At 38.9% G+C, this 11,318-nt stretch overlaps 3 protein-coding genes across 6 annotated transcripts; 2 read left to right on the top strand and 1 right to left on the bottom strand.

The window, feature by feature from the left end:
* The first annotated feature begins 33 nt into the window (after positions 1-33).
* Positions 34-2,530, top strand: LOC116922864 (tyrosine-protein kinase RYK). 2 transcript variants are annotated; one of them, XM_045174100.1, is made up of 10 exons: positions 34-279; positions 344-471; positions 543-771; positions 847-1,018; positions 1,091-1,350; positions 1,410-1,569; positions 1,633-1,788; positions 1,848-2,007; positions 2,073-2,209; positions 2,272-2,530. In XM_045174100.1, exons 1-10 carry the CDS (start codon positions 177-179, stop codon positions 2,381-2,383), a joined length of 1,617 nt encoding a protein of 538 aa, XP_045030035.1. In that variant the 5' UTR covers positions 34-176; the 3' UTR covers positions 2,384-2,530. The 2 variants fall into 2 exon arrangements, with proteins under 2 accessions (XP_045030035.1, XP_032785211.2); XM_032929320.2 differs by having other exon boundaries at positions 38-279; positions 844-1,018.
* LOC116922938 (male-specific lethal 3 homolog) lies at positions 2,506-4,651 on the bottom strand. Of its 2 annotated transcripts, none has more exons than XM_032929426.2 (8): positions 4,206-4,651; positions 4,068-4,136; positions 3,877-3,986; positions 3,515-3,791; positions 3,126-3,454; positions 2,950-3,062; positions 2,798-2,877; positions 2,506-2,718 (listed from the first exon to the last, which is right to left on the bottom strand). In XM_032929426.2, the coding sequence occupies exons 1-7, from the start codon at positions 4,305-4,307 to the stop codon at positions 2,843-2,845; spliced, it is 1,035 nt and encodes a 344-aa protein (XP_032785317.1). In that variant the 5' UTR covers positions 4,308-4,651; the 3' UTR covers positions 2,506-2,718; positions 2,798-2,842. The 2 variants fall into 2 exon arrangements, with proteins under 2 accessions (XP_032785317.1, XP_032785316.1); XM_032929425.2 differs by having other exon boundaries at positions 2,798-2,882; positions 4,206-4,649.
* A 1,450-nt stretch (positions 4,652-6,101) lies between these two features.
* LOC116922775 (inositol polyphosphate-4-phosphatase type I A) lies at positions 6,102-11,305 on the top strand. 2 transcript variants are annotated; one of them, XM_032929189.2, is made up of 20 exons: positions 6,103-6,357; positions 6,527-6,616; positions 6,697-6,852; positions 6,915-7,018; positions 7,083-7,381; positions 7,446-7,539; positions 7,608-7,908; positions 7,973-8,166; positions 8,229-8,299; positions 8,391-8,420; positions 8,480-8,562; positions 8,637-8,888; positions 8,956-9,182; positions 9,281-9,640; positions 9,709-9,838; positions 9,970-10,151; positions 10,223-10,466; positions 10,532-10,657; positions 10,722-10,857; positions 10,917-11,305. In XM_032929189.2, the coding sequence occupies exons 1-20, from the start codon at positions 6,237-6,239 to the stop codon at positions 11,047-11,049; spliced, it is 3,333 nt and encodes a 1,110-aa protein (XP_032785080.2). In that variant the 5' UTR covers positions 6,103-6,236; the 3' UTR covers positions 11,050-11,305. The 2 variants fall into 2 exon arrangements, with proteins under 2 accessions (XP_032785081.2, XP_032785080.2); XM_032929190.2 differs by lacking the exon at positions 6,527-6,616 and having other exon boundaries at positions 6,102-6,357.
* Positions 11,306-11,318: the final 13 nt, after the last annotated feature.

Genomic DNA, 11,318 nt, shown 5'->3' with positions numbered 1-11,318 from the left:
TTCATTCGCAATTCGCATACACATAAAACAAGGCAGAAGAGCGGCAACGCTGTAAACTGTCTGAATAATTGCCTGTCGACTTTTTCTGTCGACAACGAAAACAGCATTTTGTACACTATATTTTCTCAAAAGCAAAGTAACCGTGACAATAAAATGATACCGAAAACGATGAAGTGATGGGTGAAAAGTTTTTTCTTTTTTCTTTTCTTCTTTGTTTGCCTCTGGCGAAAGCTGGATTGAATTTTTTCATCAGTCAACAGGAATCTTTTAGAGTCTTGGGTAAGAAGGAAATTTATATTTAGTAAATATAAATAGGGGCTTTGCAAATCTTTTTTTTTCATAGGCCTTGTGGCGGAGTTAGCTTACGTCAGAGATGGAAGCATTAATGATGTCGCACAACATTTTGTGGTACCTGTACCATCCCACATACAAGAACTCTGTTTTGTGTGGGTGAATGCAGATTCCAAAGCAGTATGTTGGATATCACTGGGGGCTGTCACCAATATGACACTTAATATCAATATTTTTCTGGCCTTCTTTAGGTTAAATACTCCATTTTTACAAAGGATAATAGTATGCAATCAGTCAACCATGTTTCCTTAAACATTTCAAACCAAGGTGTGGTGCCAAGGGAACCCCAGATATTTTGCTTACTTTTGCCTTGTACCACCATTTTGCCTTCCAAGCTAGAGGTTTCCATGAAGATCAATTTTACTTCTTTTAACAATGTGACAGTGTTGAATGTTGTAATGAAAAAAGATTGCTCATCAGGTAAAAATTCTAATGCTCCTTTACCTATTTTGATATCTGCAAGTGACCTGAGTAATCTGTGTTATTTTTCAGAAGAATTCAGAAATGCTGAGCAAGATGTTCTGTCCAAAGTGATTCCAGCAGAGGATTCCTCATTTATGCTGTATGTTGCTGTGGGAGTAGCTTTTGGAATCCTTGTAGTGTCACTGGCAGCAGCCTCTTGTTTTCTTTGTCCCAAACATAACCTGTGTCATCAGCAACCACCAAGGTAAATTAATCACATGATTTCAATTTTTTATAATGTATATAAACCCAGAATTTCTTATTCATCAACTCGTAGAACAATTGTGCCCAGTGGCACAGCTTTATACTCCCCTGTTCAAGCCACGTGCAATGAAGATCTCGGGGCAGCAACGCTATGTGTCAGTGATCCAGCTGCACATCAAATTGTTGTTGAAGACAAAACATCTTTCCGGCTTCAACGAAACAATATTCACATTGGAAGTACCCTGTTAGAGGGCACATTTGGTTCAATTTTTCACGCGACTTTACAGATTCCTTGCCAGCCTCTGAAGGACGTCATAGTCAAGACAGTCAAACGTAACATGTCCCTACTTCATTAGTGGGAAAATTACGATCTTATCAATTTTGTGGTACAGATAATGCTGCTGAGATGCAAGTCAGGCTCATGATGGAAGAAGGAACAAGGTTCCAGGATCTGGTTCATCAGAATATTTACCCGCTGATAGGCATTGTCGATGGAGATGGATGTCGACCACTTCTAGTTTATCCATCAGTAACTTATGGAAATCTGAAACGGTTACATTTAACAAGAAATAACAGTGGTAGATCTTAGCCTTATAACGGTACATTTTGTTTTAGATGGTTATTGTACTGTCGGGGATCTCTGGATGGTAGTCTACCGCATCCCCTGTGTACTCAAGACTTGGTGACCATCGCATTACATGTTTTGCGTGGTGTACAATACCTTCACCAACAAAATATTATCCACAGGGATCTGGCGACAAGAAACTGCGTGTAAGTGGTTTGGATTTAGACAAAATGCCTCTCAATGTAATTTTTAAACTATTTTTCAGAATTGATGACCAGTTTCACGTCAAACTAACGGACATGGCATTATCTCGCGACTTCTTTCCTAATGATTACCACTGCTTGGGCGACAATGAGAATCGGCCAATAAAATGGATGGCAATGGAATCACTTACTCGGAGAGAGTTCTCCACTTCTTCTGATATTGTAAGTTCCCTATTATCTCGGTCAATTCAAGGAAACATGGACGTTAAGTTTTTACTGCATTCTAGTGGTCGTTTGGTGTTGTTCTTTGGGAAGTCACGACGTTGGCTCAGCAACCATATGTTGAAATTGATCCTTTTGAAGTCGGCCGAGTCCTACGTGATGGTTATAGACTTACTCAGCCAATCAACTGTCCGGATGAACTGTAAGATTCACCGTAAATAAATGCCCTGCCATCAAGCTTATCTCGAACCTTATATTCAACAGGTATGCAATCATGGCATATTGCTGGGCCTCATCCAAAAGCGACCGCCCAACGGCACCTCAGCTATATCGTGAACTGCATCAGTTTCATCATCAGCTCAACGAATATATATAATTCCACAATACCTTTTGAACGCGACCCTGGTTAAGCGCATAACGGTTTTAACTTTCAGTCAACTTATACTACCTTGCCTTCTGACATACTCGCTTACGCATAGCACAATTTTTTCCCCAAAATAAACATAAAATTTTTTTTTATTTACTCCAGATAATTTAAACTCTTATTTGGAAATACATCATACGAATTTCTATGCCAATCAAAGAAATAAGACTGGGACGTAAAACTGCAAACAAAAAATTTAATTCAGAAAAACTCAATATTATTATAACAACTTCGCAGCAGTAACATAGTCGGATTCGGATGGAAAGGTTTGGTTCTTGTCGATGTATCTGCAAGTGTAACAAAAAAGCAGGGAAATTATTCTTCTGATTTTGGGCAAAAAGCTGGGTTGAATTTCTTAAAACATACAAAAGCAACAGATCTGAAAAGTTGGTTACAATGCGGCGCTTCTCCTCATTTAGGTGCATTTTTTGAATCACTTCTGGCAGCTTCACTAAAATTCAACAGTACTGTTATGTAACTACATAAACGTTTGCAATTGCTGAAAATCCTTTCTTTACCCAGAAGTCGGCAAAGGTGGACAACGCCATATACTGTACAAGGTAAAAATTTAAAAGCGCTCTTGTTGGAGTCGGGAAGAACTCTCCATTGGAAGGTGTCATGTACAAGAGGGCTGCGGTAAATTATAGTTCAAATTGTTAAATTAGAAACCAGGATATTAGAAACAACTATTTACTGATCGATATTTAGTCCTGCATTAATTCGTGCGTCTTGCTTTGCCTTAATCTGTTCGTATTGCGGACGTTCTTCGGCGTATAAAAGAAGAGTTCCAACCAAAAAATCGAAGGATACGCGTAAACCATCAAGAAACTCTTTGCACAGTGTTAACTGTGTGGCAGTGGTGGCGAAATCCCCAGCATTGGAGCTCGTGTTACTACTGGTACTATTTGTCCGTTGAGACACTCGAGTCTTTTCTGGATTTTTGGTGGTGACTGTAGTGGCATAGTGTCGAAGGAATCCATCCAGGATAGTAGCGACACTTACATGACAAGGCAGCTTAACCCACTAGAAAATAACTAAGTTGCTTTTATCCAACACTTAGCTTACAGACAAAAAGACGCAAACCTTTTTACGACATCTGATTTTGACACCATCTTCCTCCAACAACTGCTTGATTGAATCTGGAACGGTGAAGGTGACAACTATGTTTTCATTAGCTCCTGAATCCTGACAGCCGACTGGTTCCGAATTATTATCGCACTCGGGACTGTCTTCCTCGAAGCTGCTACGAGTCCCCGAATCACCTTCTTCCACACTCGAACTCTCTGAATCGGTTCTAAATTTGGGATCAGCTCCTCTTAGTGCTCCAATTCTTTGTTTTGTTGTTCTCCTATTCTCCTTCCTGAATCATAAAAGTATACTTTGAAGGTATAAATACAAAAAGGGAACCAAAAGAATGTTTTTTTATTTATTTATTTTTTGCTTACAGTATTGTACGAGCAGCATCAGCAAGTTCTTTTTGCAGAAGCCTATGCTCCTGAGTATCTTGAAGAATGAAGCTCTCTGCAACATAGCGATCCCAGGATGAGTTCCATCCCTGAAAAAAGAGTTTGTTGATTTTCATTCATTTAAAGTAATTTTGAAACAAATAAAAAAAAATTAAAAAAATTCCTCCCACCTGAAAGTGTATCAAGTATTCAATAGACTTTTTCCCTTTTGCATCCTTTTTAACTTGTATTTCGAGAACCTAATGGAAATAACTTCTTAAGGTGCACCCTCAAGCAAAACAAATAGTTTAGAAGGGATATTCAAATACCTTCGCGTCGTATAGCACCCTAGCTTTGGTTACATCTGGCTCAAAACAGAGAACTCGTTCACCTTCACTAAATTTAAATTTATTGCAGCGCCTTCGATTCATTAAGAATAAGTATAGATATTTAGTTGTAACAAAGGTACAGGTAAATTTGGATTGTTTTCACTTTTCAGAAAATGAAACTTGTTGGCGTGATGTAAACAACGGACGAATCTGTTACTATGGTACCCTAGCAGACGGCATTTGCAAAATGGCGGACGGGATCAAGTATGATTTGATTTTGTCTCTGGCTTGAACACTTTTCATACACCACCGGAAATAAAAACAAAATTACCCTTATACATACGTGCATCGTTTTGCACAACTTGATTGGGGCAACCAGTCGAGATAAGATTTCTTAAGACCAGATGCAGAAGGATTCCCTTTGAACCATGCAAACTTATGTCATGCCATTGCTATGCCAGCGTTCCAACACTTTTAAGAGACCGTTCCCTTTTGCATCCCTCAACCAACAGCTATTGGATACTGTTCACAACTGCTCCCCTGACTGCGTTCCAACACTTTTAAGAGACCGTTCCCTTTTGCATCCCTCAGACAACCACCAATTCATTGTATTCTGATGCTATGCGGTCGCACAATCGCTGCATCTCTTCCTGATTGATCAAAGTCTATTTTATCGTGACCGACGGCGACAGGTGCAACCAGTTTTCAATAACTGGAAAAGATACCTTCGTCGTGCCGCAGTAAACTCCTACCAATAGGAAAGACGTAAAGTAAAAGAAAAGTAAAAGGAGGTGGCAAGTGGCAGGTTGATCGACAAACGAAGTAAATTCTGAGTGGTCTGGATTGACAGCAGAAAGAACCCCGAGCTCCTCAAAAGATGTCTTAAGTGGCGTTCGAAATATGCAATAATTTGTGTATATTTTCCTTGGCATAAAATACATTTAAGTAATACAAAAAGTTGTTGTGTTCCTTTTCTTTCAAACTAAATAATTCATTGAATGTTAGGTATTAAGATAATTCATCAACCATAGCACTACCAGTTAAAAAGAAACCTTGAAGGTTAAAAGCAAAGAAGCAATTACATATCTTTTTAATCTATTTAGTTATTTTAAGGGCCTTAATATGTTCTAAGAAAAAAGAATTGAAGCAGTTTAGTAATATAAGTGATTGTATTTGTTTGTGCTTTAATAACCAAATATACTAACTGTTTATTCTTTAGAATATTCAGAGCTTATTTTGTAAAAGTAATTTTGATAAGAAACAACATTCATAGCGCTTTTTAAACATTCTGTTTAAGTAATAAAGAATATTGGGAATACAAATTTGAATTGGGCGCGTAATAAAATTGGCCGCCATAATCGATGTCGGGAAGGGGTGAATTGAATTTCAATTTTCGGTCCCTAAATTATTAATATTAAAGTATAAATTTATAGCGAATCATGCTAGAGATAATGAAGTTTGTAAAAAGTATATTATCGAGTTGACTTGGTAAAGACCAAAACAATGTGGTGAAAGTTTCATGTTTTGGTTGTAATTCCAACGCCTGATTCGCAACACAGTAGCTATATGACTACACTGGTCATTTAATATCAGGAACGGTATAACCAAAAGCCTTGGACAGGTAAAAAATTTCTGCCTATGTATCATATTGCCAATGAACTTGTTTGGGTGCCTTTACCTTGTAGTTATGATGAAAGTCAATGGTTGTACAAAATTTAGAGGAATAGTTAAGCGTGATCTTCTTTAAAATAACTAAAATATTTTTGCACAACATCCATATGTCTGTTGGCTTATACAGTTTCGCTAATAGGATCGCGTCCATTATCTCCCGCTCCCGGAATCCGAGGGACAATAGACGCCCGGATCTGCCTCTAGCGTCTAAAAACAAAACAACCGAAGTAGCAGACGTCTTTTGCAAACTCTAGTACGGCCAATATATTTTTTTTTTAGACGGGGTGTTAGAATTTGATTGGTTTTGTTACCAATTTTTCGAATCATGTGGTGAAATGATCAAGCGGTGACATACCCGCCATGAAGTTCAACAAACAGGAGCTGAGCAATCTGGCCTGCCAGTCGTGCAATCGGTTTATTAAAGAAGGCCTTCTTGTTGTTTACGAAAAACAAGATGGTGTTATTTTCAAGCGCAATGAGAGTAAGTGGAGATTTCTTGTTAAGCAAACTCTATTTTTCTTTTTGCACAAGAGTGAAAATATGCTATCTTGCTTGCCATTAAATGATTTCGTTGATTGCATATGCATGTTATATTCATGAATTATGTGTTGCTTGCTGAATGTTTGTTGGCCATACCTTGCTGCTTGAAGACAGGAGTGATGTTGATAACAAGCCTAAAAAATCCAACAGTAGGTCATCCCTCCGCAATCTTAGCTGTTATGGAAGTTCTCTAAGTAGAGGTAGCTCACTATTTATTTACATCCTTGCTCTTTATTTTATCCATAGTCCCCTTAATTCTTTGCATTGTTGGTTGATTTAGTTGCCACAGAACGTTGGTGCAGGCTACGAGGAAATATGCTTTTCTACTTCAAGTCCAATGAAGCATGGTCAGAACCCGCTGGTGTCATAGTGCTTGATATTGGGAATATCCAAGTTGATCCTGTTCCATTGGATGGAAATTGGCCATTTACTTTGGGTAATTTTGAACAATAATAAGAAGTAAAAAATGAAGAGTATAATTTCCTTTTTAAATTCTAGTTATGGCAAGAGGTGGAGGAAACCAACGCTTAGCTGCATGCTCTGAAGGTGAACGTGATAGCTGGATTGAAGTACTCCACATGGCTTCATACACCTACATTCGAGTAAAAATTTTAATGATTAAGAAATTAAAATAATAAAATTGATATATTTTTTTTAAACATACAGGCACAAGTTACATCACTGCAGTTGCAATTGCAAAAGCTAGTGGGAGGGCTGACAGTTATTACAAATAATCCAGAAGCAGGAGAGGTAGCTCTTATGGAGCTCGCCATTGCCTGCGACAATCTACGTTGTGACGGTTACGGATTGCCACCGTCTCCTCAAGCTATTCTCCATTACCGTACTACAGAGTCATTCCATTGGCAACAAGTTGGACAGACAGAAAGCATAGAAGATTGCAGCAATCCTATATTTTTGGTTACTCTGCCTCTCTGGAGCAGTATGGGAATGCAGCATGACACAAAGTTGTCAATACTTCTGTTTCATTAGTTAATAAAGTTAATAAAAAGTTCTTTTTCTTTTTCTTAGGTTACGCTTGACTGTGAACGATGTTAAAGAAGCCATGAGTAGAACCCATGTCGTAGTGGGAGCTAGCGAGTTTACCTTGTCTTCTCTATTGAAGGTCAGTGTGGTAATCTACTCAGTTGATTATTGCAAGTAGACCTTTAATTGTGAAATGCAATTCTGCAGGAGGGAGCGCTCAAACGGCGTCTCCCGTTAATCAATTCCAGTGGGGTGCAAGTTGGTTTCGTAACTGTAGCCGGTCATACAGTCATTGACTTGGGTGACACAATGCGCCATTCAAGTAATCCTCAATCACCCTTGGCACAAGAGGATAATTTAGTGTTGCATCAGCACCGAAGAACTCAATCTCTACCACCTCGATTGCTTACGGAACTTCGTAGGCCGCCACAAGGCTGGATTTCGGTCTATTTTACTCAACCTATTTCGCGCTGCTATCGTTTTCATTCAGGGTTGGGTGGGGATATTGGTGTGTAAAAAACGAAAAGTTTGTTTTTATAGGCCTTTTATTGATTTTTTTTTACTGTTTGCAGTGGTCCATGAATCAATGTTGGAATCACGGCTAAATAATTTCATTCCTGCTCAACTTTTAAAATTGTGGATTAATCAAGAAAAAGATCTCGTACGTGAGCTGGTTGCCCTAGGGGAAATGGTGTCTTCTCCTTGGCAACAACGATTACTTCAGCTTTTTGAGAGACATTTCCGGCGTATTGGAGACTACACCCAAGTAAATAAAATATTACATGTCTGTCTGTTATTAATCCTGCAACAATTGTTTACCATTCAAAGGCCCTAGAATCAGTCGAATCGGCAACATCATTTTTCCGACCGAGTTCTCAAAAGGACAAGTCCACTTTACAGTAATAAAAATGCAATTACGTTTTTCTTTTTCCTTCTTTTATCATTTTTATTTTCATCACACATGCACTATTTTGGATTCGCCAAATTCAGGTACTGCCCAGTGAATCTTCATCTTCAGCGGTAAGCGTTAAATCCTCAATAGCTGTAAAATATGTATCCTCACGATTTTGTTTGCGAAGTTTTTGGGGACAGAATAGCAGCCTACGAAAAGAGGGAACTTATGACTGCCTGACTGTTGGAGCTTTCACCGCGATACCCCATGGTTTGAATTTAAGAAAAATTATTTTCTTCAATTGAACAAAGATATCAAAACGTTTATCACTTAAAATGTCAAAGGGTTTAAAGGCGGTGGCTTACTCAAACTACTCCGAAATTTCCATGCCTCGTCAATGCAAATAGATCATGTTCTACCTGCTCGTGAAGCTGTACAAGCAGCCTGTCAAACACTTCGGCACATTCAGGGTGCAGTCAAGCTCCTTTTAGGGGCCGGATCCATTCAGCATGATTTTTCAGCTGTTTTGAAAATCGTAGAATCACTTATCAAAAGAGTCCGTTCACTTGCGACACTCCTGGAAGAGCCCTTTGTTGGTAAATTTCTCATCCGTAGCAGTTCCAGTTTAATCGTTTTCTTATGATTGTATTTATTCTACATTAGGAGATGCGCTGAGTTTTTTCGAAAATAATAAGCTCACGAATGCGACGCTTACCCCTGTCCTTGCCGATTTCTCGTTACTTCCGTTACGCTCTATGGCCGAGCGCCTAGTTCATGATACCAGCAGTAGTAGAAAAACCTTTTATTCCGCCACAGATGAACCTGAACCAGCTGATCTCATTCGTCTCAACCTTGAAGCGTCGTTGTTGGCGCTTGCAGGCAAATTGCATGTAAGTGTGCATCTTCTTTTATCACAGAAAGAAAAAATAACGCGATTAGCTTTTACTTCCTGTTTTTATTAGTATATTTACTTCGTCGTTTTTTGCAGGTACTACTTAAGTTACAACCTCAGATGAGTAACAACAACAGCCAACTGGAACAAGCCCCAGGCTTTGCTTCTCTTTTGGAAAAATATGAAGGAAGATTGTACTCAGACTCTGTCGACAGCATAAACCAAAATGTTGAAGATGAAAATGCTACGGAGGAGAACCGTTCGTCTAATACCGAACATGCTGAGAAGTGGGTCGCTGACCTGTCTCCTTGCCTTTCGAAGCTTCTTTCAGCCGCCCAAACGTTGGTTAAAACTTTGCGACTCGTCCACGGCGTTCAGCGGCTTCAAGAAGAACTTCCTCGGTCAGCTACAGCTCATTCTGTTCAGCATCGTCGTGACGTTTGCTTTTCTCAAGCTGTAAGTTAACTCATAGACGTTGCGACGAATTCCTTATTCACAAGAGTCATGTATTGTTTTTCTCTTAGCTTACGTCTGCGTTGACCATACTTGTAGCGCGATTATGTTGCAATCCTGTTGATCCTGAACTCATGGTCTTACTGAGCAACGCTGGCATCCTTCTAAATGTAGAGGGCCTTTTGACACCATACCGCGCAGGTGAGATCTGTAACACTGTAAAAAAAAAAAAAAAAAAAAAAAAAAAAAAACTCCCACAAGAATAACAACAATGTAGTATATACACGCAAGTATATAAATAAATAAATTCTTAAATTCTCTTTTATTTTTAGAGGCAGGCATGTGGTCTGATATGGCAGTTGCTTTAGAAGATCTAGCTGGTGTCAGATTCCTCCTTATCCCAGCATCTGTGTCATCAAGTAACACAAACTCATCGCCAAATTCAATTAAACAGCCTAACTCAATTCCTAAAGAATATTTACCTCAGATTCATGGTTGCAGAGATGCTCTCCAAGTAAGTGAACTGTTTAAATGGCTTTGAATTCACGCTTTAATATTTTCTTCTTATCGTCTTCGTGAATTAAGGTCATGATTCCGGTTCCTCCTACACTGTTTTCTACTTTACCGCCCAGTGCTTCTAGACTGGGTCTCATAGAGTTTCAGTTGATTCCTGTATTTTTTAATATTGGTGTGAACGAACAAGCATTATTGGCTGACAAGTTCGGCGATATGTCGATTGTCAGTGCGACCAACCTACAAAGCTTTGAGCGTTTAGACATATATCATCGCCAATACCAGAAACTCATGACAGAGCATTTTCCGGGAAAGAGTAAGACATCTTTGGTTCTCAGCCAATGGTTTTAAAAAATTTATTTTAATGGAATTGTTTTTCAGGATTAAATGATCCCAGGTTTTCTTTATCAGACATATTGTCCCAGTTGCAAACTGAGTTGGCTTCCAATAAAATTCAGAATATTACAGTCCATTCATTGGCTGAGATTGCGGTGCGCAGAATGAGAGGTATGTATTATATCACGTGCAATCCTTGTACATGTCTCCTTCCACATCTGCTTTGTTTGTAAAGGTCTGAGAATCACTTGTTGTAAAAGTGCAAAGGATAGAACAGGGATGGCCGTGACTTTGGAACAAACCAACATCTTATTAAACGACTTCGACCTGGCGACTGCCGAGTTTCATAAATCCCTGCTGTGCATGAGAAGGTAATGGCAAATATGCTTATCTGATACCATCATATTTATTTTGCGTTACTTTTTCACAGTCAAGGGACTCGGAGGGAAAATACAAAGAAAAATGTAGGCACCAATAAGTTTGCCTTTAACCGCTTACAGCTAATGGCTTTCCCAGAATTGTACCGCCCTCCTCCTGGGACCTATGGCAACGTGCAGTCTTAAAAATATGTTTAATTCTTTTATTTAAAGTAATATTTCCTTTTTGCGAAGATGCCCCTGATATGCTGAACAATCCTCTTCCAAGTATTAGCTATTCTATGTATGTAAATTAGGCATCCCAGTATTAGTTCAGATATCTGCGGCAACTTTCAACGTTTTGGGTAATTTCGAACACAGTTAAACATCCAATACTGCCAAAACCGATAACTGCAGATATTTACTCTGTGGCAGTGCATTAAAGAAGCGTGGGTGCAATGGACTTCTTTAGCTAA

This window comes from Daphnia magna, linkage group LG5 (genome assembly GCF_020631705.1).
Source record: "Daphnia magna isolate NIES linkage group LG5, ASM2063170v1.1, whole genome shotgun sequence".
NCBI lineage: Eukaryota > Metazoa > Arthropoda > Branchiopoda > Diplostraca > Daphniidae > Daphnia > Daphnia magna.
This window is presented reverse-complemented; position numbering and strand designations above follow the sequence as displayed.

What these genes read in the sequence shown, in the direction of transcription:
- LOC116922864 (XM_032929320.2), top strand. Translation starts at nt 177, where the DNA reads ATGGGTGAAAAGTTTTTTCTTTTTTCTTTTCTTCTTTGTTTGCCTCTG. An exon ending in ACTTATGGAAATCTGAAACG is followed by an intron (nt 1,570 to 1,632) that starts GTTACATTTAAC and finishes ATTTTGTTTTAG; the next exon opens with ATGGTTATTGTACTGTCGGG. An exon ending in TCTCCACTTCTTCTGATATT is followed by an intron (nt 2,008 to 2,072) that starts GTAAGTTCCCTA and finishes ACTGCATTCTAG; the next exon opens with TGGTCGTTTGGTGTTGTTCT.
- LOC116922938 (XM_032929425.2), bottom strand. Translation starts at nt 4,307, where the DNA reads ATGAATCGAAGGCGCTGCAATAAATTTAAATTTAGTGAAGGTGAACGA. An exon ending in GCAGGACTAAATATCGATCA is followed by an intron (nt 3,063 to 3,125) that starts GTAAATAGTTGT and finishes AATTTACCGCAG; the next exon opens with CCCTCTTGTACATGACACCT. An exon ending in CCACCTTTGCCGACTTCTGG is followed by an intron (nt 2,883 to 2,949) that starts GTAAAGAAAGGA and finishes GTTGAATTTTAG; the next exon opens with TGAAGCTGCCAGAAGTGATT.
- LOC116922775 (XM_032929189.2), top strand. Translation starts at nt 6,237, where the DNA reads ATGAAGTTCAACAAACAGGAGCTGAGCAATCTGGCCTGCCAGTCGTGC. An exon ending in CCTTGTCTTCTCTATTGAAG is followed by an intron (nt 7,540 to 7,607) that starts GTCAGTGTGGTA and finishes GCAATTCTGCAG; the next exon opens with GAGGGAGCGCTCAAACGGCG. An exon ending in GTTGCAGAGATGCTCTCCAA is followed by an intron (nt 10,152 to 10,222) that starts GTAAGTGAACTG and finishes TCGTGAATTAAG; the next exon opens with GTCATGATTCCGGTTCCTCC.